This window comes from Electrophorus electricus, chromosome 7, assembly GCF_041902795.1.
Source record: "Electrophorus electricus isolate QZ-2024a chromosome 7, ASM4190279v1, whole genome shotgun sequence".
Classification (NCBI taxonomy): domain Eukaryota; kingdom Metazoa; phylum Chordata; class Actinopteri; order Gymnotiformes; family Gymnotidae; genus Electrophorus; species Electrophorus electricus.
The window spans coordinates 29,382,703-29,404,895 of record NC_137503.1 but is presented as its reverse complement, the minus strand read 5'-3'; the positions used below and the strand labels follow the sequence as shown (position 1 = coordinate 29,404,895).

The 22,193-nt window shown below is 48.2% G+C and overlaps 2 protein-coding genes across 10 annotated transcripts in view; one reads left to right on the top strand and one right to left on the bottom strand.

Annotated features, from left to right (window-relative positions):
• Positions 1-9,656, top strand: part of esr2a (estrogen receptor 2a) — a 46,715-nt gene extending 37,059 nt beyond the window's left edge. For all 4 annotated transcript variants that reach the window (XM_081717337.1, XM_035524315.2, XM_035524316.2 and 1 more), the window contains exons 4-10: positions 285-401; positions 1,167-1,487; positions 2,915-3,053; positions 3,839-3,972; positions 5,691-5,874; positions 6,127-6,344; positions 8,562-9,656. In XM_081717337.1, coding sequence (XP_081573463.1) covers positions 285-401; positions 1,167-1,487; positions 2,915-3,053; positions 3,839-3,972; positions 5,691-5,874; positions 6,127-6,319 — 1,088 coding nt within the window. In that variant the 3' untranslated portion in view covers positions 6,320-6,344; positions 8,562-9,656. The remainder of the gene's footprint in view (positions 1-284; positions 402-1,166; positions 1,488-2,914; positions 3,054-3,838; positions 3,973-5,690; positions 5,875-6,126; positions 6,345-8,561) is intronic.
• Positions 9,657-10,324: 668 nt separating this feature from the next.
• The window catches only part of LOC145658707 (nesprin-2-like), a 31,777-nt gene continuing 19,908 nt past the window's right edge, over positions 10,325-22,193 (bottom strand). For 2 of the 6 annotated variants that reach the window (XM_081717330.1, XM_081717331.1), the window contains exons 31-47: positions 21,232-21,398; positions 18,984-19,146; positions 18,659-18,846; positions 18,325-18,475; positions 18,028-18,210; positions 17,360-17,497; positions 16,959-17,153; positions 16,569-16,824; positions 15,862-15,971; positions 15,337-15,463; positions 14,523-14,713; positions 14,226-14,426; positions 13,959-14,087; positions 12,991-13,182; positions 11,604-11,654; positions 11,431-11,480; positions 10,325-11,266 (exon numbers count right to left, since the gene is read on the bottom strand). In XM_081717330.1, the coding sequence (XP_081573456.1) occupies positions 11,056-11,266; positions 11,431-11,480; positions 11,604-11,654; positions 12,991-13,182; positions 13,959-14,087; positions 14,226-14,426; positions 14,523-14,713; positions 15,337-15,463; positions 15,862-15,971; positions 16,569-16,824; positions 16,959-17,153; positions 17,360-17,497; positions 18,028-18,210; positions 18,325-18,475; positions 18,659-18,846; positions 18,984-19,146; positions 21,232-21,398 (2,703 nt within the window). In that variant the 3' untranslated portion in view covers positions 10,325-11,055. The remainder of the gene's footprint in view (positions 11,267-11,430; positions 11,481-11,603; positions 11,655-12,990; positions 13,183-13,958; positions 14,088-14,225; positions 14,427-14,522; positions 14,714-15,336; positions 15,464-15,861; positions 15,972-16,568; positions 16,825-16,958; positions 17,154-17,359; positions 17,498-18,027; positions 18,211-18,324; positions 18,476-18,658; positions 18,847-18,983; positions 19,147-21,231; positions 21,399-22,193) is intronic. The other 4 variants (XM_081717335.1, XM_081717336.1, XM_081717332.1 and 1 more) reach the window with 4 other exon arrangements.

Genomic DNA, 22,193 nt, shown 5'->3' with positions numbered 1-22,193 from the left:
CAGATCTGTCCCCTCATGCGACCGGGGTCCTCTGACACCACTCCGGCTCTATTTCTTTGTCCTTGATGTTTGGTGTTTTGTAGCCTGTTGTCCTTTCGGCATCTGCAGGATGTTTTGTCGCGTGCTCTCTGTGCGCCGGCTGAAGCAGTGACACTAATGAGGCTCATGGGCCTTTCGCTCCTCTTCTGCTGCTGGCCCGGACAGTCTCGGATGGCGTGCCGAGGTTTTGCGGGGCACGCGAGTGCCGTAATTGACTGCTCCCGTGTGTTCTGCCTCTTCTGTAGGACATAATGACTACATCTGCCCAGCAACCAACCAGTGCACCATCGATAAGAACCGGCGCAAAAGCTGCCAGGCCTGCAGGCTCCGCAAGTGTTACGAAGTGGGAATGATGAAATGTGGTAAATGTGGTTTTTGCCAATTTCTGTCTCCTGCCATGTCTGCTGTCTCTCTCAATCATCTCCTAACACACCACTGTCTACCAGGCTTTGCAGGTCCTAGCTGAAAGTATGGACTTTGTTTCAAACCATGGCTCTGGACTTTGCCAGTTATGTCATACTGTATTTTTATTTGATGAAGCAAGACGTGTGTGTGTGTGATAGTTATTCTTTGATTTTAATGGGACTTGAACACTCTCGCTGGCTCTCTCGCTCTTATTCACACACACACACACATGTGCAGCACACACATGTTCACATCAATAATAATGCATATGTGATGATGAGTAAATGTGCTAAGGTTGAGGTTAAGATGAGTGAGCTTAACATTTTGTAAATATGATTAGGCAGAAATATGGTTGAGGGAGGAAAAAAAATAATTCTTAGGCCCAGGCTAAATTAAACCTTTGTTGCTATGGTGACAAAACTGGAATGTACAATGATTTCATCCACCAGGTCTGGAGAAGATACTTCAGAATTTAGACCTTTAAAGCATATAATACTCTTATATCTGAATTTGTAAATCTGGAAGGAATGTATATATGGAAATATGGAAAGAATATGTAAGGTAGAATTCTCTATCACTCTTAGATTAGTTCTGTCAACACACTATGGGGTGAGCATTTGTGTTTACGTTAATAGCAGTTTTTAATCGAATTAAAATCCATGATGACCGTAGAAGCGACTGTAGGATACCTGGCGTTACGCCGATGTGCTCATGTGTGGCAGGCATGCGTCGAGACCGTGGCACCTACGGCCGCGCAGGCTCCCAGCCCAGGAGGGTGGCCCGTTTCCCCGCCAGGGGCATTGCAGGCAGCCACAGAGCACCAGAGCGGAGAGGCTCGCCTGCCACCAGGGTGAAGGAGGTCACCGCTGTGGCGATGAGCCCTGAGGAGCTGATAGGCCGGATAATGGAGGCGGAGCCACCGGAGATCTATCTGATGAAGGACGTGAAGAAGCCCTTCACCGAGGCCAACGTCATGATGTCCCTTACCAACCTGGCGGACAAGGAGCTTGTGCACATGATCAGCTGGGCTAAGAAGATCCCAGGTGTGTGTGTGTGTGCGCGTGTGTGTGCGCGTGTGTGTGCGCGTGTGTGTGCGCGTGTGTGTGCGCGCGTGCTCACATGCCTGTATGCGTATATGAGAATCACACTGACATGTATGTGATTCATTCCAAAAATACACTCATTTGGAGTTTAGTTTTCTGTTTTTTTGTGTGATTTTGAGGAAAACTTTGAGGGGAAAAAAGAGAACCTCTTAGAGAACCGTGCACTTGATGTGTAAGGCTGTCACGGTGATCTGTTCATTCTGATGCCTCTGGCTGCTTACTACTGAGGGAAATGTGGGTACTCAAATGAATAGAACAGCCTATTAGTGCTTATTTGCAAAACTAAAAGGAAGCACATAAAAAAGGAACTGGGATTGTGGCGGGTGCTGTTGTTTTCGTGTTTCATTACTGTAATGTTCCTTTTTCCTCCTATCTGCCACTTCATCTTTTTAAAAGCTTCATAAACAAAAACGAACCAGCTGAGTCTCTTGCACTCGCTGTGATCAAGCCAATAAAGTGTAACAATTAGGAAGTAGGAAAGTTTTTCTTCAACGTTTTATTATAATTTAATTTCTTACAAATGGTGTATTTCAGGCATATATTTGAACAGTCCTGCTTGGACACTGTTCATTAGGCCCGGCACTGTCCCGCAGTGCTGCGCGGTCTGACGTGTTGATGGATTGAAGGGGTCCTCCCCAGGGAACAGGTTCCAGGTTGAAGGAGCAGATGTCAATGCCTCTTGGAGACTCGGCCATTGTTCCGGCGGTGTTTGCTTCGGGGCAGCATGCCGCTCTTTAGCTCTGAGGCAGCTGTTGTCATTAGGTGCGAAAGTACCCCTGATGGAACAAGGTACTGGGAGAGTTGCGTGTTGGCAAAAAAATTAGGTCATGGGTTTTTTTTCCTTACGCGTGTGTGATGGAGATATAAATAGAGAGATAGTCATCTTTGTAATGTAGTTATACTCTCAGCTACACCATTAGCAGGTTTACAGTTCAGTGAAGTTGCTGCATCAGCATCCGTGCGTCAATGCCATTGTTAAACCTTCTTACGCAGGGGAGGTTGGTGTGGTTTATCCAGTATTGCTGGACGTAGAAGTGAACGAGCAGGTGGTGATGACAGAGATATCAAGCTAGATGGTACTGATCCAATAGCCACTCTCCGTATGGGTCTGACCTCTGCAGAGAATGCTGGATCAGATATTGGCCAGCTTGAGTAACATGCAAAGTTGCATTGAAAATGGCTCATTTTAAAACCTAGGGTTTTTATTTTAATTGTTTTTTGTCAGAATTAGCCAATAATAAAAGGGTTCAGTAGTGATATCGGTATCAGAAATGAAAAATGCTGTCATGCCATCCTTTTATCAAACCTTGAGTATTCCTTGAGTCTGACCCTGTGCAGGTTTCACCATGTGCTGTCTGTGCCTACAGGTTTCGTGGAGCTCAGCCTCTTTGACCAGGTCCACTTGCTGGAGTGTTGCTGGCTAGAGGTGCTGATGCTCGGGCTCATGTGGAGGTCTGTGAATCATCCTGGAAAGCTCATCTTCTCCCCCGATCTCATCCTCAGCAGGTGAAACCTCCTTCATGCGTTCATGCATTGCATACACTGCATGAGTGAGACTTGCTGATTTGTGTAGCCAAGGTGAGCACGAGAAAACATACTTTATCTTTGCTCAAAGCAGTGGCTACACAAGAAGTTACCTCAAAGAGCTTTGATTTCCAGGAGAACAGAATGTGTCATATCCCACTGTTGTAGGTTAAAAACTAAATGTCCTCAGCACTAAAATGTTTGGGGGGTTTTTCACCACACCTAGAAGCAATTTACTTGAGTAGTGATCATTTAAGGGGTTAATGGAAATCTCCAGCCCAGCCTGGTCTCTTAGATGTTCAGAACCTTTCAGACCTGACAGTCGTGTCTCCTGCTACAGACAGACAGCACTGTTTTTGTGTAGTGCTTGTACACATGCCTCATTACTGGTATGCTTGGTATTGATGATCTCTCAGACCAGACAGGCCTGTATTTTGCAGCCCTGCTACTTTCTGCTTAAGCCGCCAGCTTTGCGTTATGGAAAAGAAACGTCTACAACGCTTATGTCATTGTCTATATCCAGAGTTTCTTCCGCAGACCTGTAACTTGCATGATACAAAACAGCCACTTTCACGCGCAATAAGATGCTGCATCAATTTATATTATATGGGCCCCAAAAGAGGATTATCTGAAACTGGGGAAATGAAGGAGGTCAGAAGGTGCTTTTCCTAGACGCGTGGGAGAAATGTGGAGCGCTGAAGAAGGGAAGGGAAGTATGAAGGCACAGCTCCTGTGTGACGCCAGCCATACGCTTGTCTGCCGTGCAGGGACGAGGGCAGCTGTGTGCAGGGCTTCGTGGAGATCTTCGACATGTTGCTGGCGGCCACGTCCCGCTTCAGGGAGCTGAAGTTACAGAGGGAGGAGTACGTCTGCCTCAAGGCCATGATTCTCCTCAACTCCAGTAAGTACGGAACGCGTGCGTGCGTGCGTGCGTGTGTGCGTGCGCTTTTTAATGCTGGCACTCTTCCAGGGGTTGAGGTCCATAGCTCTTAAAGAAGGTTACCATTGTCCTACAAAGGAGGATTGGGAAAGAAAACCAAAAGAATTGCGTACACTGTGAGATGTAAACATGTAATGGGAACAGCATGCGCAGTCTGGGGAGTCAGTCCTTCTGACACACACGCTTTTCACGAATGCGTACAGTAACGGCTGACATGGAGTGCGTCACTGGCACTAAACTCCTCTACCCAGCCTTGTGGTTTGTCTCCTCCTAATATCCTTTTCCTGTGCTTCCCAGCAAGAGCCAGAAGGGATGCAGCATCTGTGTTCCCTGCTTATGTGATCGGAGCTTTGATTTGAAACCTCTTTAAAGAGGAAGCAGACTGGCCTACGTGTCTGAGCTAGTGTCGGCATTTTATCGCAGACATGCATGTGTCTGAGCCAGTGACTGCGTGTCATTACGTATGTTTCTGATCTAGTGACGGCGTGTCATTGCAGACGTGTCTGAGCTAGTGACTGTATGTCATTGCTGACGTGTCTCTGAGCTTGTGACGGCGTGTCATTGCAGACGTGTCTGAGCTAGTGACTGTATGTCATTGCAGACGTGTCTCTGAGCTTGTGACGGCGTGCCATTGCAGACATGTGTCTGAGCTTGTGACAGCGTGTCATTACGCATGTGTCTGAGTGACTGCGTGTCATTGCAGACGTGTCTCTGAGCTCGTGACGGCGTGTCATTGCAGACGTGTCTGAGTGACTGCGTGTCATTGCAGACATGTGTCTGAGCTTGTGACGGCGTGTCATTGCAGACATGTGTCTGAGTGACTGCGTGTCATTGCAGACATGTCTCTGAGCTCGTGACGGCGTGTCTGCAACGACCCGCCATCACTAGCTCAGGCACATACGTAATGACGTGTCTGAGCTGGTGACGGCGTGTCATTACGTATGTGTCTGAGTGACGGCGTGTCATTGCAGACGTGTCTCTGAGCTGGTGACGGCGTGTCATTGCAGACGTGTCTCTGAGCTGGTGACGGCGTGTCATTGCAGACGTGTCTCTGAGCTGGTGACGGCGTGTCATTGCAGACGTGTCTCTGAGCTGGTGACGGCGTGTCATTGCAGACGTGTCTCTGAGCTGGTGACGGCGTGTCATTGCAGACGTGTCTCTGAGCTGGTGACGGCGTGTCATTGCAGACGTGTCTCTGAGCTGGTGACGGCGTGTCATTGCAGACATGTGTCTGAGCTGGTGACGGCGTGTCATTACGTATGTGTCTGAGTGACGGCGTGTCATTGCAGACATGTGTCTGAGCTGGTGACGGCGTGTCATTACGTATGTGTCTGAGTGACGGCGTGTCATTGCAGACGTGTGTCTGAGCTGGTGACGGCGTGTCATTGCAGACGTGTGTCTGAGCTGGTGACGGCGTGTCATTGCAGACGTGTGTCTGAGCTGGTGACGGCGTGTCATTGCAGACGTGTGTCTGAGCTGGTGACGGCGTGTCATTGCAGACGTGTGTCTGAGCTGGTGACGGCGTGTCATTGCAGACGTGTCTCTGAGCTGGTGACGGCGTGTCATTGCAGACGTGTCTCTGAGCTGGTGACGGCGTGTCATTGCAGACATGTGTCTGAGCTGGTGACGGCGTGTCATTGCAGACGTGTCTCTGAGCTGGTGACGGCGTGTCATTGCAGACATGTGTCTGAGCTCGGACGAGGGGGCGGAGGAACCTGCGAGCAAGGCCAGGCTGATGCAGTTGCTGGACTCGGTGACGGATGCTCTGGTGTGGTCCATCTCGAAGACAGGCCTTAGCTTTCAGCAGTGCTCCACCCGCCTGGCCCATCTGCTTATGCTGCTCTCCCACATCCGCCACGTCAGGTACCCCACCCCACCCCACACCTGCCCGCTGCCTGAAACCTCCATGATGTCTCAGTAACACCATGAGAGAAATACATTATTAGGTTTAGTGTTTAAAATAATTCATCATGAACCTCTTTGATTTCACTGTGTCGCTTCGCCTGGTGCCAGTACCAGCGGCATAGTGGATGTCTTCACTTGGTTTGTGGCATGTACAGACACCAGACTCCCTGAGCTGCCTGCCATCATGCTCTCCGTCTCCTTTCACCATAGCAACAAGGGCATGGACCACCTCCACTGCATGAAGATGAAGAAGATGGTGCCCCTCTATGATCTGCTGCTGGAAATGCTCGACGCCCACATCATGCACAGCTCGCGCCTGCCGCACGCCGGCCCAGGAGAGCCCAGCGCTCCAAAGAACAGGCCACGAGCTCAGGAGCCCCATGGCTGCGTTTCCCAGCAGTAGTCCCTGGTGTAGTTCGGCCAAACTGGTAAGGGGAGACCCTGGACACTGGGTGTGGGGTTCACATCATTCACATCGTTCCTCATCGTTCAGTTCTGATTTTTATTTGATTTTTTTTGTTCTTGCCAGCTTACATTCATAATTGCGATTCATCTGTACCTGTCTGTAATGTGAACACACACGTCCTCTAAAACAGCACACATGCGCACACTGATAAGTTTTTGACACGAGTCATCAGAGTCACAAAAAACAATCATATTTGTGAGAAACTCATGGCATTCAACTGGGCAACATGAACACAATATGCACCACGTTTGGCTCTGGAGGACAGCAGATGAGTTGAGAAGGTGGAAGACAAGGCAGAGGGCTAGCTTCTGCTGGTTCCTGCTCGGTTTTGTGGTGTTACCACTCTGCTGGTGCTGAATTCCAACCTGACCATTCTTTTTCATATCACATGGCCACGAATCTGACACAAATCCAGTCTAAGACCATACACGTAAGTGACTGATGTAAAAAGATAGGATTTGTGTGTCTGCACAGCCCTGAAAAGTAAGATCTGTGTCACATTAAGGCAAAAAAATCAGATCCGAGTCACTTTTTGGTTGATAATGTGATTGTAGCCTACAATACTGAATGTTCCAAATGTTTTGGGTTTGGGTTTTTTTGTTTTTTTTTGTGAAGCCTCTCAAAGTAGCAATAATAATGCAATGTCATTGCATGAATGTATCAAATAAATTATCAGGCAAATTATTATACCAAAGGACCATGATGAAAACAGCACACATTAAGGCAAACCCCCAAAGGGCTTTCAGTCATGCCATCTGGGGACTTGTATAATTAATGGACCTGCTGCCTCTCCGATGTTGCCACCACAGCCATTACTGCTAGATAGATGTAGATGCATACAAGCCTGAACTCATTTGTATCTAGAATTGCTTAATAATAGAATGAACAGAAATAGGTAATATATCCATTAACAGTAGATACGGCAGTACACCTGACTGTAATTAATATAATACCTGCACTGTTGGCCTGATCAGCTTTAGGTTTACAGTGTCAGCTGTGCGTCCATACACCTAGCCTGGTGTGTAGTACACACATCTGTTAAAGTAAACTGGGCTGGACAGGTGTGCTGGTCTGTGTCTGAGTGGTGGGCTGATTCTACAGCTCCTCAGTCTATACTGGGTGGTGTCTTTTTAGGGTCAGACAATGCTTTGGGTCATTTTGCATGCTATTTATGCATCTCGTGGTCGATTTTGGCCAGGGTATCAATGTTTTTTCACGTTTTCTTTGCTTTTGAACACATTGTTAACATGTCTACCTATGGTAAATAGAACTAAGTAGATTGTTTTGTTTGTTTATAACACTTTAAAGAATTATTCACCCTTAGTAAAGATGAGAAAGACAGACTATTAAAAATCTTTGTTGTTTATCAGACCGATCTTGTAGAGTGAACAAAGAAATTTAACCTTCCAGTGCAGTAAAATTATTAACAAATGAATAAAGTCCAAAAACACAATTGCGCAGCCCAAAGATGAACAAAATCTAATTGCTTTTCTCATATCCATTTGATATTTACTTTTGTAAGCACACCTTTAGGAACTTTGAAAGGTTTTTTTATTTTATTTTTATTTTTTTTTTACATGAGTGAGGTAACACATGCCAAACAAAGTTAGTCAGAAGATAAAATACAACAAATTAAATGAGACAATATTTTTGACCTTTACCTTCCTTTGGTATGGCTTTAAAATAAATTCTCCTCCGATGGCATAGTAATTAAAAATGTTCTAACTGAATATTGTGATGAAGCTGTCGAGAAGAGGACACAACTATTTTCTCATGTACCATGAAGAGGATGGTTGAAGGCTTTCTCCAAGAATCGCTGTACAGAGTCCCTAGAACTAATTATACACCACAAACTGGCACAAAAGCCTTTTACCTAGATCAAACCATGAATTCAAACACCTGACCTTTTCTGGATATCTTTAGAACAAAAACAGAACTTTCTAGCAGCAAACGTTAAAGACAGGTGTAGATTTAAAAAGACCCAAGGTCACATAAAGAGGAGTCTAGCCCCCACTGTGAAGTTTTGTATCCAAATACGTTACATGCTTTAAGATTCTCTCAAAAACATTAGTAATGGGAACCACTTTGCTGCAAGGTATAGCAGGTCACCTTCTACACTTGGTCATGTGTAATTCCTGACAGTAACTGCAGTTCTTTACTTCATGTTTAACCTTTTCAGCTCAAAAGTGACCTTAGGATTGTGAAGACGGACGGGAGGAACCCAGAAAGCATGAGGTGTGCGTTTTGCTCAGCAGTGTTACTGCTCCTTTACTGTGGACTGAAAGCTGAGCACTGACTTTGCTTTAGGGCATGGATACTTGAAGAACTCAACACGGTGTTTCACTGACAAAGAAACCCAACAGAAATGTATGGTTTTATCAGAACGCCTGAGGCACGTGTAGCTGGAGGTCCTGTCCAGTGGTTCCTCATGCTCGCATGGTAGCGCACACAGAGCACGCTGAATGGGTTTGTTTCTGAGCCTTTCTTCGTACGGTTGGCTAAGCTGTTCTTATGACAATCTTAAGACTTTTCCACTGTGATTGTCTCTGCAAACACTCAAGTGATATGAGTCACTCTTGCACTGTAAAATGTGTAGCTATGACCCCCCAAACAGGAACTGTATTCACCGTCTTGTGCCTGTGCTAGTTCTTGCTTTTAAAGGCTATATTTGTGCAGAAACATTAAGCCTACTCTTTGGCTTAAAACAGGTTTTCTTTTGAGAAGTCCCATTAACAGGGTTAGTCTAAAACCACTGTAGGCCTAATCTGTCAAATATGCACTAACAGAAATATACAGTATAATGAGAGCTCTGTAATTAAAGCAGCGGACAAATCGCAAACAAAACATATTTCCTGAACACCAGAAGTGCATAGAATCCTGAAAGATTGTTATGCAAAGAGATCTGATAACAGTTTTATACTTCAGTAATACTGGAAGCAGCCAGAATCTCAACCAAAGACGACAAAAATGAAGCCATGACGTAATTGAAAAAAAAACAAAACAAAAAAACTGTTTAAACATGGCTAGTTTGATCAGATGAGATGCACTGTGTGAACATGCATGTCCTGATTTGTCCATAGCAGCATAACACACCTGCCCAGCGTTATTGGCAGCTTCTAAATCTCCACCATCACATTCATGGGTTGTCTCTCTTTTACTTCTGTATGCAAACTGCATGTTGTGTGAGCTGTGCTATTCAGAACTGTCGTTCACCAAAAACACTGGTTGCTGGTGTGTTGTTTTACTACGCCATACTTAAAAATAAAACAAAGAAATAAAATCCAAGGTGTTTTTGGACAGTTTTTCATGAAGCATGTACAAAGGTCATAAGTGTGACGATTCTCAAAGGGGGAAACAAAATGAATCGCCATAGGTGAAAGAAAACACCCCACATGGCACCTTTTTAATCCTAAATGACCAAATGTAATTTGTAGTACTCTAATCTGGTGTCACCAACAGCAAACGAGTAAGTGGAAAAAAAACGTCCAGCAGATACAGATCCTGAATTTTCCAAGAGGAGCACTGTTAACGCCGACACTGGTAGTCGTGGTGCTCAGAAGATCTTGTATGGATATGTGGAATACATCATCACGGGTCACAAGACGGCTTTGAATTTTCTGTGGTTTGCAGTTTAGCTCCAGTTCTGTTCAATAAAAATCCACTAAGATTGCGTACACGTTACTGGGCTAGAAGATGTGCAGCCTTATGCGGATAAAAAGATTGAATAAATTGTGAGTTCAAAATTAAAAATGTTTGTAATAATTTGATGAAGTATATTTGGTATAGTTCCTTTGTTTAGTACTGAATACATGTTTGAAGTTTAGCTCATAAATGTGCCTTGAGGGCAGTGGTAGAGCTAATGTCAGATTATGGTATAAAGCTTTCATGAACACGTTACATTACTTCCATGTTTACCGTGATGAGAAGAATGAGGAGAAAAGGTTGTCGTTTGTTAAATACAATGTTTATTGCCCCTCCCACCAAAAAACCCCATTAACTTACCATTCAAAAATGAATTACTGTACAGCAAAAGGTCTTTGTGGAGTGTATATTTCCTACAGTGCACTCCCCAAAATTAATACATTTTTTAAAATATAGATAATATTGTAGCAACATGAATATAGAAATTTGTGCTATTTTTCCGTATTTCATGACTTCAAAGGGCAGAAAATGTGTTTTGGGTTCTTCTGCAAGTCAAAAGACAAACAAAAACAAAGCAGAATGATCAGTGGCCAGAACATGACATCTGTCTTAGTCATGCATGTTAAAGCAGACACACCTCCAATATTTGAACAACCGATTAGTATTGTTCTCAAATTACATAATTATTCAGGCATTCTGTCGTGAGTGAACTTTTGAGGCAACTTTTGTATCCAAATATGTTACAAGAGTCTCTCAAAAACATTAGTGATGGGAACACATACAAGCAGAGTAAACATCCTTCTTAAAATGTTACGTTTGCAGTAGTAGGTCTTGCCTTGGGAAATAAATAGTACAAAACCCAGTTTATAAATTGCAATTGTTAAAAACAGACAGAAGATACTCTCACACCCCTTAGTGCTTCAAGACTTTGAATGGGTCAGCTCTGGAAGCGGGCCAGCCAGTTGATCAGTAGCCTATTAAAGTGTTGGGTGTGTGTGTGTGTGTGTGTGCGTGCGTGCGTGTGTGTGTGGTCAGGTGGGGGGAGGTCCATTAGTGTAGCGCAGCATTGGATGAAAGGAGCGGGCGAAGTTATTGGTGAGTGTGCAGCTGTAGTCTTCCTCAGACAGCGGCACCAGGCAGGCCAGAACCAGCAGGAAGAAGACGAGGAGGTGAAGCGGGAAGGCGGCACGCAGTACCCGACAGAAGAACGAACGCCGTGGAGACGCTGCCCTCCTCTGCGCCCTGCAACAGACCGCCGTGTGTGAAAGCGCGCTCCGGTTCCGCCTGGTCTCTGGTCATTTGTGTTTTTAGACGTCCTCAATTACTGAGTTGTCACGGTTTTATTTATACAGCATCCTAGTCATCGCAAATGCAAACAGTAGCTACTGGGCCAAGCTGTGCAGTACCTGAAGGAGCCTGCATTTCTGCTCTCTGCATCGACGTCTGCTGCCGGCTCCTGCAATCACACCAAACACACACGCACAAGATGACCACACTGCTCACGGACAGCGCGGTCGTGAAGAATTGCAGGTATTGGGTACATATGTAGTGGCCATACAGTACATGCGTAGTGGCCTACCATAAACAAAGCTCCAGGTTCATTGCTCCTAGCTACTGCATCAGTAGACTCCTGTGCCAAAAACGCAGAACATTTGTTTTAAGCATGCCGAGCCCGTCCTGCTGAGGCTAGACGCAACGCCCGTCATCGCCGGGATTTCTTTTAGCATTCAGCACACCGTGCCGACACACAGAACTTTAGTTATTCTGTCTCGCGTCGGTTTTCCTTCTGTTGACGGCTGGCCATTGCTCCAGACATTTTCTCGTAGTCCCCACAGGCAGGCCGAGTCTTTCTGAGGAGACGGTTCTCTCAGATGTGTTCACTAAAGAGAGACGCTCTTTTGGATCTGGTCCGACAGCCCCCCCCAGGTTACATAAGACCGAAGGCCTTTGTGCCTGCATCCCACGCATTGACTTCACTGCTCTCGGTCTTACATTTATCATTACCAAGTGCAACACAAGTACAATAAAGTACACACATGGCATGCAGTTCAGAGAAACGAACATTTCTAATAAGACGCTTTCTCAGAAAGTTATCAGCTCCACGGCCTTTCCTTTGCCGTAACCAGAGTCTTTCAGTTCGATGAAGCATATCTGAATCAGCCCTTTGTAACAAGGTGAACTGGTTTCCAGAAGAGGCTGGCATTCAGAAAGAGCCAACTATTCACAAGTAGTTCATCACTAGGCCCTTGCTGCCACACTGCTGCCAAACACGGCCTTGGATGGTCCCAGACACGCAAACTCTAAGCCACCTCACCATTCTGCTTGGCCCTCTCCCTCTGAAATATGATTCAATGCTTGTCTAAGTGTCACATCAACCAGTAAGCCAGTAAACACCAAATAAAGATGACAATCATACAATCTGAGCTGGACCCTCTTCTGGGAATTATTCGATTTTGCCAGTATTTTACAAGTTTCGTGCAATTTAGAAATTAAGATCGTTTTCTTGTTTTTTATTGGTTTGTGTTTTGTAATTAGGCTATTTGGACTAGGATACCTAAGGAACACGGCTATTTGGACTAGGATACCTAAGGAACACGGCAGGAAATATAAAAAAGTAAAAAGCACAAGTTCCCAAGTAAAACTTGCAGGAAGCGTCTCCGACAAAAAGGAGAATGCCGCTACTGAGGCTGAAGCTACAAAAAGAAACCATTCGAACTGATCTAAACTCTAAAATTACTCCATAACGCATAATACAACTAAGGGTCACAGGTTAGACCAGGTGTCAGGACATATATTGCAGCACTAACAGAAAGCAAACGTTATTTACCGGTTGTGGACTGGATAATAAACTTTAAAGTGACCCCCCCCCCCAGTTTCACTCAGATGTGCAGTACTAGGACAACTGTAGCATTTTCAATCTATTATGTAGGACGGGCTCGTGGCAAGCGATGGTAATTTCTCCTTACCAGACGCTCTTGTACAGTCCGGAGGTCCTCCTTGACCTGACACAGCAGACGTCCCAATTTGCTCCCAATGACATGGACCTTCTCCCTAGCCTCAGAGCTCTCCTCCGGCCCCGACTCTGGGAGCAGCTCGGAGGCGAGCTCCTGCAGAGAGACTACTTGCCTTTGCCTGCTCTTCAGCTCTTCTTCCAGGTCCTGCCACCAGGGGGTGCAATAGCAGCCATTAAATCACATACGTCATTACAGAAAACAATCGCGTATGAAAACGCTGCTGTGGGAATGCACAATCTGTGTTTGAAAACGCTCAGATCTGAAGCAGTACTTTAGGTCTGAGCACTAACTGTACTAACTAATTGATGCGGATTGTTTCGACTATGTCATTTTATTCAAGGAGCTTTATTCTTTAATGAAAGTACCATGTTTTTCTGATTGGTTTACTATTTTTGTCTGGCACTACATGTCTAATTTATGTCTAGCAAGTGATTTATGAATAAGTAATACAAGTAAGCACAAGGCAAACACGCATGAATGAATGGTGGATTTCCAGTGGACAGTTTCACCTGAACAAGTGGTTCTGGAGCAGCCAAATCACTGCATTTAGTGTATTAGACGTGTGAAAAAGAAAGCGTGAGAAGTGTGAATCCAATATGGTTCCTCCACACTCCTTCTACCAAATCCCAGTAACACAATTCATAATGGCTATAGCCGCTTTGACTAGCAAAAGTCTAATAAAAACGCAATGAACATTTGTTTTTCTTTTGCTCAATTACCTGGAGTATTTCTACTTCTTTTCAGCATGCACAGGGAGAAGAACATTAGAAAAATTCACAAGGACATTTTTACAGTATTCTCTCCACTGCTGAAGCTGATCGCTAGGCTGTCCTAACAAATGGCATATAATCTGAACCAGGAGCTTCTGAATGAGCTCGGGGTCCTGTGTGTTTAGCAGTCAGAGCTTTGTCAAGCCTCACCATTAGTACATTTCTGTGCTTATGCAGTGCAGAGGGCAGTACAGTGGGCTCGTGGATATCCACGGTGTATCGTCTGCTCTCGGCATGGGCCAACCACAGCAAGAGAGAGTGCAGCATCTCGTGGAACTCCTAAAGAAGGGCAAAGATTAAGGGTCAGGGGGCAAATGACTCAGGCAACACAACAGTTAAGTCTGGCTCTAAATCTAAATTGTGGATCTGAGCAAGGCTTTTAATAACTAGCTAGCTCAGCTGACCCGGGGGTCTCACCTGGCAGTGCAGGACCGACGTGCGGAGCCTGCTTTCCCAGGCCTCCAGGCTGGCGCAGGCTGTCGCCCAGGCCTGGTTCATGCCACCCAGGCTGTCGTGCCGCCGGAGACCCTCGCCGGTCACCTCCTGCTGCGGCTCCCTGCTGCCCAGATTCATGGACAGCATCAGGGTCTTGTAGTGGGCAAAGGCCTTCTGCAGCTCCTGCAGGGCAGGAAGAGCGAGGTGTCATGCACTGGCCCACGGACAGGGTGTCTACGCCCGGAATACTTCCAACTATGGATAATAAGGGCCGCCCACCTTCAGATGTTTGACTTGGTCCTCCAGGAGCTCCAAGGTCACAGGCACCTCAGCATCCAGGAGCGTCTCCAGCTCGGGGGTGACGCGGCCCAGCCAGGAAGTGACGTCGTGCAGGTGGGAGGTGAGCTGCTGAGGGTGACCGCTGCTGCGCTGCTCCCGGGCCTGGAGCAGCTCCCAGCGTTCGATGACCCCTGCGGAGCACAGGGGACGACAGCATGGCTGCTGGGCCGTGGAGGAAGGGACCACGTGCCGACGTGGGAGGAGGGGCCGAGATGGGAAAGTGTCAGGGCACGTAACCTTAACGCTCCGCAGCACACCACGTTTCACCGCGTTTCACACCACGAATACGCGTCGTTCAGCATAGCAGGACAACAGCGCCGTCATATTTACAACAGACTATGACGAGCTACAAATAGGGTTTTTTTTTTTTAATTGTTAAATGTTCACAAAAAATGTTGCTTATGAAGAAAGCAATTGCTAAAAATAAAGAAAACACTGATATTATACATCAAATGAGCCACGTTCTGTGCATTTCTAATGTGTGTGACATCTCGGATCGCTGATCACAGGCTCTCGGTAAATAAATTCTCTTTAAATTCTCTCTTTTACCTGTAACATAATCAGTCACCGTTCTAGTACTGATATCCATGATATGCTGAGAAAAGACCATGACATACTTTATCCCAAGAACGACAGCATGTCATCATCGCGCCCACCTCTGCAGGGCGGCACGTGCCGCGGCGGAGCAGACGGCATTAGCGGGGAGACTTTTGTGAGCTGAGAGAGTGGTCTGGGCGCGGGCAGGGGAGGGTACCTGGCTGTTTGTCCACAGCACCGAGGGCGGTGAGACCCTGCTGGATCTGCTGTTCCTCCTCGTCCAGGAGCAGAGAGACTCTTTTCACACTCTTGATGCTGCCGCTGCACTCGGACAGGAGCTGCACCTTTTTACACATTTACGGCATTTAGCAGACACTCTTATCCGGAGCGGCTTACAAAAGTGCTTTGTCATTTACTCATAGAATACATCCTAGTACAGTACAGTAGGTTAGAGTCCATTATACCAATGATCTAGAATACTCTATCTTTAACAATGCCCTACAATAAGTACTAATTTAGTCAGTCAACATGGGAACAGGGTCAGTCGTCCTTTAAATATTCCGCAAATAGATGGGTGTTCTGTGTTTGAAGACTGCAAGGGACTCTGCTGTCCGGACAGCAAGTGGGAGTCCGGACAGCGGACAGCCGGACAAGCACAGCGGTGCTGGCTGAGAGCCACTGCCTCTGACTCTACGGGACGTTCCATGTATGATTTGAAAGTGCGTGTGTGTGGTGGACTCACATAGCTTTGTTTATAGGGTGTGCTGGCATGTGCGGGAAGGTCCACGCTGAGGGGCTTCCTCTCTGGGGCAGTCTGGGAGCGCCAGGCGCGGACCGCCCCTCTGCCTTGGCCTGAGAGAGATGGAGAGAGAGAAAAAAGAGAGAGAGAGGAGTAAAGAAAGTAGGAAAGGCAGTGAATGGTGAGTGAATGGTGTATGGTCAGTGCGTGGACTCTGCAGTCCTGCGGGGGACGTGATCTGTGTGTGCCGTGCAGCAGCTGTGGGGTGGCAAAACAGGAGGAGGTGGGGGGGCTAACCTCTCCATGCCTTCTCTGCCTCTCCCTCTCCCAGGCAAGGCTAACCTCTCCTGTGCCTCCTCTCCTGGCGGTGCCAAGGCTTTCATACTCAGAGCAGTTAGCCACCTGGGCCGGGGGAGGATGGGTAGAGGCTTTGATTCATGAGAGAGGGAGAGTTCATGAGAGAGAGAGAGAGAGAGAGAGAGAGAGAGAGAGAGAGAGGGGGCCTTCGACGCGGTGTGTGCCTGCTCCGCTGACACACACACACACTGAGGTGGGAGCAGTGTGGGAGGCAGACAGAGCAGACAGACAACGAAACCGGCAACCCAGCTGGAGCCGAGCTTCCACGAGCAGCTGGTAGGTGGCACAATGCCTACCCGAGCCTGCTGCGCGAGACCGCACTGTGGAGGAACCGTGCGTGGACTGGCCGGTACCTGAGGTTCCATCGAAGAAACTAGCATCCTCATCTTCCTCGTGTGAGGAGGACCCTCCCACGTCTCCGGTGTGGTCCCACTCCAGGGGGATGGAGTCCACGCTCACCGGGGTCTCACGGCCGGAGCGCTCCAGCAGGGGGGGAGGGAGGCACACGCGGCCCTGGCCGGGGGCATCGGGGCGCGGTCCAGCAGGCTCGGGGGCCTCTGCCGCAGCGGCGCTCTCGCTACCGCTGAGCTCTGACTCCTCCTGCAGTGGCTGGTAAAGACGCAGAGAGAGTCAGAGCTGGAGACTCAAAACCAGCTTTACATGTGTTACAAGATGGGAAACTGTAGAACGAAGAGGAAACGTAAACATTTTGATGTGTATTGTTCGGGGTCGGGGTGGCGTACCGGCCGCGGGCCGGTGAGGCGTTGGTGAAAGCGAACCGCGCGGCCGAACACCTCCTGGCAGTACGAGTGCAGCTGCTCCAACTCGTCCTCGATGACGGCGGCGTCCAGGGGACAGCTCCTCTGGATCAGGCCCTCCCCGAACACGATGAGGGCGTCGATCTGATTGGTTTTCAGAGTGATGATCTTCTTCAGGCCCTTTCGTCACACGGAGTTACAGGATGACAGATAAGCGCAGTCGTATGCACAACACGCGAGCGCGAAACACGTATGGATGGACAGCGTTACTCACATGTAACGGTCATGGACATGTCATGGGCCGGGTTTTTTAGGAAAACGCTTCTACTGCGTAATGGGTTAATGCGGAGCGAAAATGGCAGCGTGATGTGGCCGTTTCTATTTACCCTGAGCTGTTCCAGCTTGTGGTGGATGTCGCTCTCGGAGAAGTGCTCCACACTGGAAAGCTGCAGGTCCGTCTCGGTGAGCCAGATCATCAGGTGCTCACGCGTGCTCTCAAACTCCTCCCTCTGAGCCGTGAAGTGCTGTGGGCGGGCGCGAGGGTAGTGGGTAAGGCGCTGAGGTGGAGGCAGCCAGCGGACTGTGGACATGGCTACGGGAATCTTACCAGCCACCTGAGGAAGTCCAGGTTCGAATGGGAAAGTCCTGCCCCGGTTCTGCAGCACCCAGGTGAGGCTGCTGACTAATTACTGGCTTGAGTTGATTCAACAAAGCCAGGTGGTTGAAACTCAACTCTGGGGCGGGTTTTAGTTCTCTGAACCCGCACTATTCACCCATGTGTGCAGGTCTAAAGCCAATAAGAGGTCGGGTAGAGAGAGGCAGCTTGATTGATATCATCTAGCGTAAAAACTAGACACAGCACAACTCAGCGCAACCCAGTGAAAGATCGGAGAAGCAGATCTGCCCCCTTCTCTCTGGCCCATCCCAGCAGGGATATCCGTCAACTCACATGTACTTATACAGTGCCGTTTGTACTGTTAAAGCACAAAAGTTCAGAGCTCATTCCCATGCTGGACTCCCCCTCAGGCTGGACTCCCCTTCATGCTGGACTCACCTTCAGCCTGCGCAATATGGCTGCCACTCTCATCTGGAGGGCGTCCCACTGCTGGTTGCTCCGTTGCACCATGGTCCGGAGCCTTTTGCCCGCATCCAGGCGGTTATCGCGGGCGAGCTGGCAGTACTGATAGTTGATGCTCTCCAGTTGGGCCAGCCTCTCGTACACCTCTCTCTGGAGTGTCTGTGACAAAGGAACATACCACACTGAGCTCAACAAGGCCCAAGCCACTGGGAGCATTTTAGGCGTTGCTTATATATCTGCCGCTGTTCCGGACTTTCTGAGCAGGGATCTCACCTCGTATCGTTTGAGCTCCTCCTTGGCGACGGCGTAGAGGACATCAGATGAGCTGGGCTCGGAGGCGGTGCGCTCGGCTACACTCAGCCAGTCCTCGAAGCGCAAGTAGTCATCCTCGAACTTGCGCCATAGCCGCCATGTCTCCTCAATCCTGCACGTGTTGTGCGTCAACCAGGACCCAAATTTACATTTTTTAAAAACTTTTATCCAAAGCGACTTACAAAGGGTCTTGCACAGGGGCCCAACAGTGGCAACTTGGCAGTGGTGGTGCTTGAACCAGCAACCTTCCGATTACAAGTCAACTACCTTAACCACTGAGTTACCAGTGCCCTACCTCAGCCGCCTCTCCAGGGACATGGAGCAGATCTTTCTCCAGCGCTGGTCCAGGCTGCGCATGGTCACCCGGATAGAGTCATTTTCGCTGTCACTGCTACAGGCGTCCTCGTCATGCAGGAGAACGTCGCCCAGTGCAAGGACAGATGACACTCCCTCAGTGTGCTGTTCGATGTCTGTCTGCAGCTCCTGAGCACACACGCACACGCACATCCATACCAGCATGTCAACATTTTTACCTACCCTAAGTCATAAATAACCATAGACACCGTTATTCATATGTTTCAGCACTCCGAGATATTTCTGCCAGTCTAGCTGCTGCCTGCCTGCTGCTCGGCGAGCCTCCTCCGGATCTCGTCTCTGTGGCAGACGCCGTACTCCGCGGGACTGGTCAGCACCGTCTCGACCCGGGACAGCCAGGGTTGCAGGCTGCTCATGCTCCTGTGCAGCTGGTGCACTGTTACCAGCGTCTCCTTCAGCTTGCTCACCCTGGACACAGGGGTGACATTCCTCTGTCTCCTTTCCCCACTCACATACATGCTCATACACACACGCGGCGTGCGGGGAGTGGGGGGACAGACTTTCCGCACAAGTCGCGCAAGTCAGAGCGCCTGCGGGAACGCGCGCGTCCCGATGTCATGGGGTGTCGGTGAAGGGCATGTCTGAGATCCTGTCTGCCACGGTTCCTTCCCACTTCCCCTCCTAAAAGCCTTCATCTCTCCCAGCGTGTCCCAAGGTGTCTCCCCATCCCTCAATAGTCGCCATGGCAACGTGGCGACAAGCTACCACGAATCCCCCGGCTTAAAGCAAGTAACCATAGCTACCCTCACTTCAGATACCCAGCACAGAGGGCTCTCAGTTCAAAAGTTGGGCCTCTGCTGTCTGAATGGAACTGTCCTGTAAACTAATTAAAGAAAGAAATGAAGGAACTTTTTTTCTTTTTCTATAAAATATACAAAAATATTTGGTGGAAATTTTGATTTATTTTAATTGGATTTAGAGGATATACAAGTGCAGCTGAAGTCTAGGACAGGATTTCCAACATCTTGACCCTGACCGGTCGAATGGAAAATAGTTTTTTAAAGAAAACCACGAATTCTTCCCCTTATCTGCAAGGGTAACCATAAATCTGACAACTGTAGCTTTGAGTCTCCACTGTGCACGGGCTGACGGGTAAGGCACAGAACATCCTCCAGCACGCTGCGCTCCACCGCAATGCCCAACCGCAAGAGGGCCTGAACACCTCCGCTGAGAGGGAAGCGGAACGCACGTCGGTGGCCGACGGACGTCTCACACACAATGGGAGCGTTGTGCCCGTCACGCTCGCGTGGCCCAATCGGACGCCGGCCATCCCATTGTCGGGGGCATCGGTGACAGCATGGCTGCAGTGACATGTGGACGAGCGTGACTAGCGCACAGCGGGGTCCACGCTGCACGCCTGACCCCATTGTGTCCTTTAGCATTGGGGCTAATGAGAGCTGACACAGCCTACGGCTGCATATAAGGGCCAAGGACTCCTTACGAGCCATATGGCAAAGCGAGGGTGTCTCTGACTATAGAGGGCTGGATAAATTCCCCCTGCTTCCACCGCCGGTGCCATCTGGCTGCCTCGTGTGTACGTCACGCGTCAGAGCAGCACCAAGACGCACGGGAGGTAAACCTCACGACCTCATAAACCTCATAGAAAACGCTGCACATAGACGCACGGGAGGTCAACCTCACAGAAAAGAGTTTTCCTCCTTCAAGAGGAAAACTCTTAACAGGCTGCCGCCACCATACTTCTGCTGTGATGGAGCTCATCCTGAAAATAAGCTCCGTGGAAGATTAATGTGATAATCTGTGGTACAAACATAAAGCAAAGGCAAGAACTATAACTAGCAACAGGCAGCAACGTACATGCCTTGCTGCCAGGAGTTCAAAGCAAAGGACGTAAACAGCAGAGAGATAAAGCTCGCTGCACAGGGACACTGCCTATGAAACCGAAACCGAGGCGAAACGTTGGAAATGCAAACCATTAAGCGCTGATCAAAGCCTGAGGCAGCACACACAAGCCTGCTGGGAGAAACCCATTCATGTGCACACACGCAAAGATCCCATTTAGTCATCTAACATCACAAGTAACTTAATTACCCGCATCTAAAAATTACAGATGCGATAAACTGGAGAAAACGTTTTAGCTACTTTACTTTTATGATTTCAAATTTGTAAATATAGAAGAGGATAAACTTTGTACATAAAGAAGAGGATAACTTCCCTGGAAAATTCAAAGCTGGTACAACTGCACTTCTTAAAAACTGCTCCTTTTTTCTTATTTCACACAAAGAAAACAGCCACACACAAACGTTCGGACATTTGAAATGGGTTTTTTAAACACTTCCCTTTCATCATTCACCTAGCAACCCACCATCTATTTTAACCCCAAAGTAAACAGTGATTGAGTGGCAAGCTGCTCTCAACCAGACAGATGCTTTTGGAAGGAGACAGCCCAGTCTGAGTGGACGCAAGTGACCAGTTCGGAAGGGGCCCGTAATGCATCGGTGCTCACATACACTTCCCACGCGGTTTTCCCCTTACCTCGCCTCGATGTGGTCGAACATGTGCTGCCAACGGCAGCTGATGTGTCCCAGCACTCCGTGGATCTCGGCCTCTTTGGCTTGGTCGCTGGACGTGAGGAGCTGCTCCCCCAGCTGCTTCAGGTGCCTCTTGTTCTCGCTGAAGAGGCTGATCTCGTCCACGCAGTCCTGCCGGGAGTGAAGACAAAGAGCTCCGGGTACTCCGGCTACAGCCCCCGTCTCGCTCGTTAGCGGACCCACCTTACAACCCAGCAGCCGACTAACCACGCGCTGCCCAAGTCTGGGCCTGGCAGCTGTCAAGAGCACGGCCTGGCTCTCAGCGGGGCCGCTCTTCAGAGCCTGAGCACTTTGGAGCTGCCTTTCAGACCAGTGCCCTCTTGTTCATTTGAATTTGGAGAAGGCGCCCCATCGGCCGCAGTTTTCCATACCTAAAACGAGCCGTTTTTGTGGTTTCACTTGCTTTTTTTGGATTGAGGGTCTTTGCTGAGGATTGAGATTTTTTGGTGCTCTGGTCTGGCAATACTTTGATCAGGCAGCTATTGGCTGTTGCCAGTGACAACACCCTGGAAAAACAATGGCCAACCTCCGGACTGTGATCGTTACTGCTTACACTCCTGCAAAAACCTCAGCAGTGAAGTATGTGCTAATGACTGTCCTAGGCAGAATGCAGCACTCCACACTGACGAGAGAGAATCTGCATATTAATGCCCATTGTGGAACAACAAAAGGAAAATGAAACAGTTGTGTCATACATAGAAGGTTAACAAGGAACCTCACATATCTGGATTATTGCTTTTACTTGGTAGAAGGTTCCTTAGATCTGCCTACATTGTTCTGTCTCAAAATGAAAAGTGAAAACATATATTCTTGGCATATGTATAGCTGAGCAAGATTAAAATATTAAAAATGCGTAGCCAAAAAGTGACATGAAGTCTCCTGTGTGAAAGCTGAGGGGACTCTCAG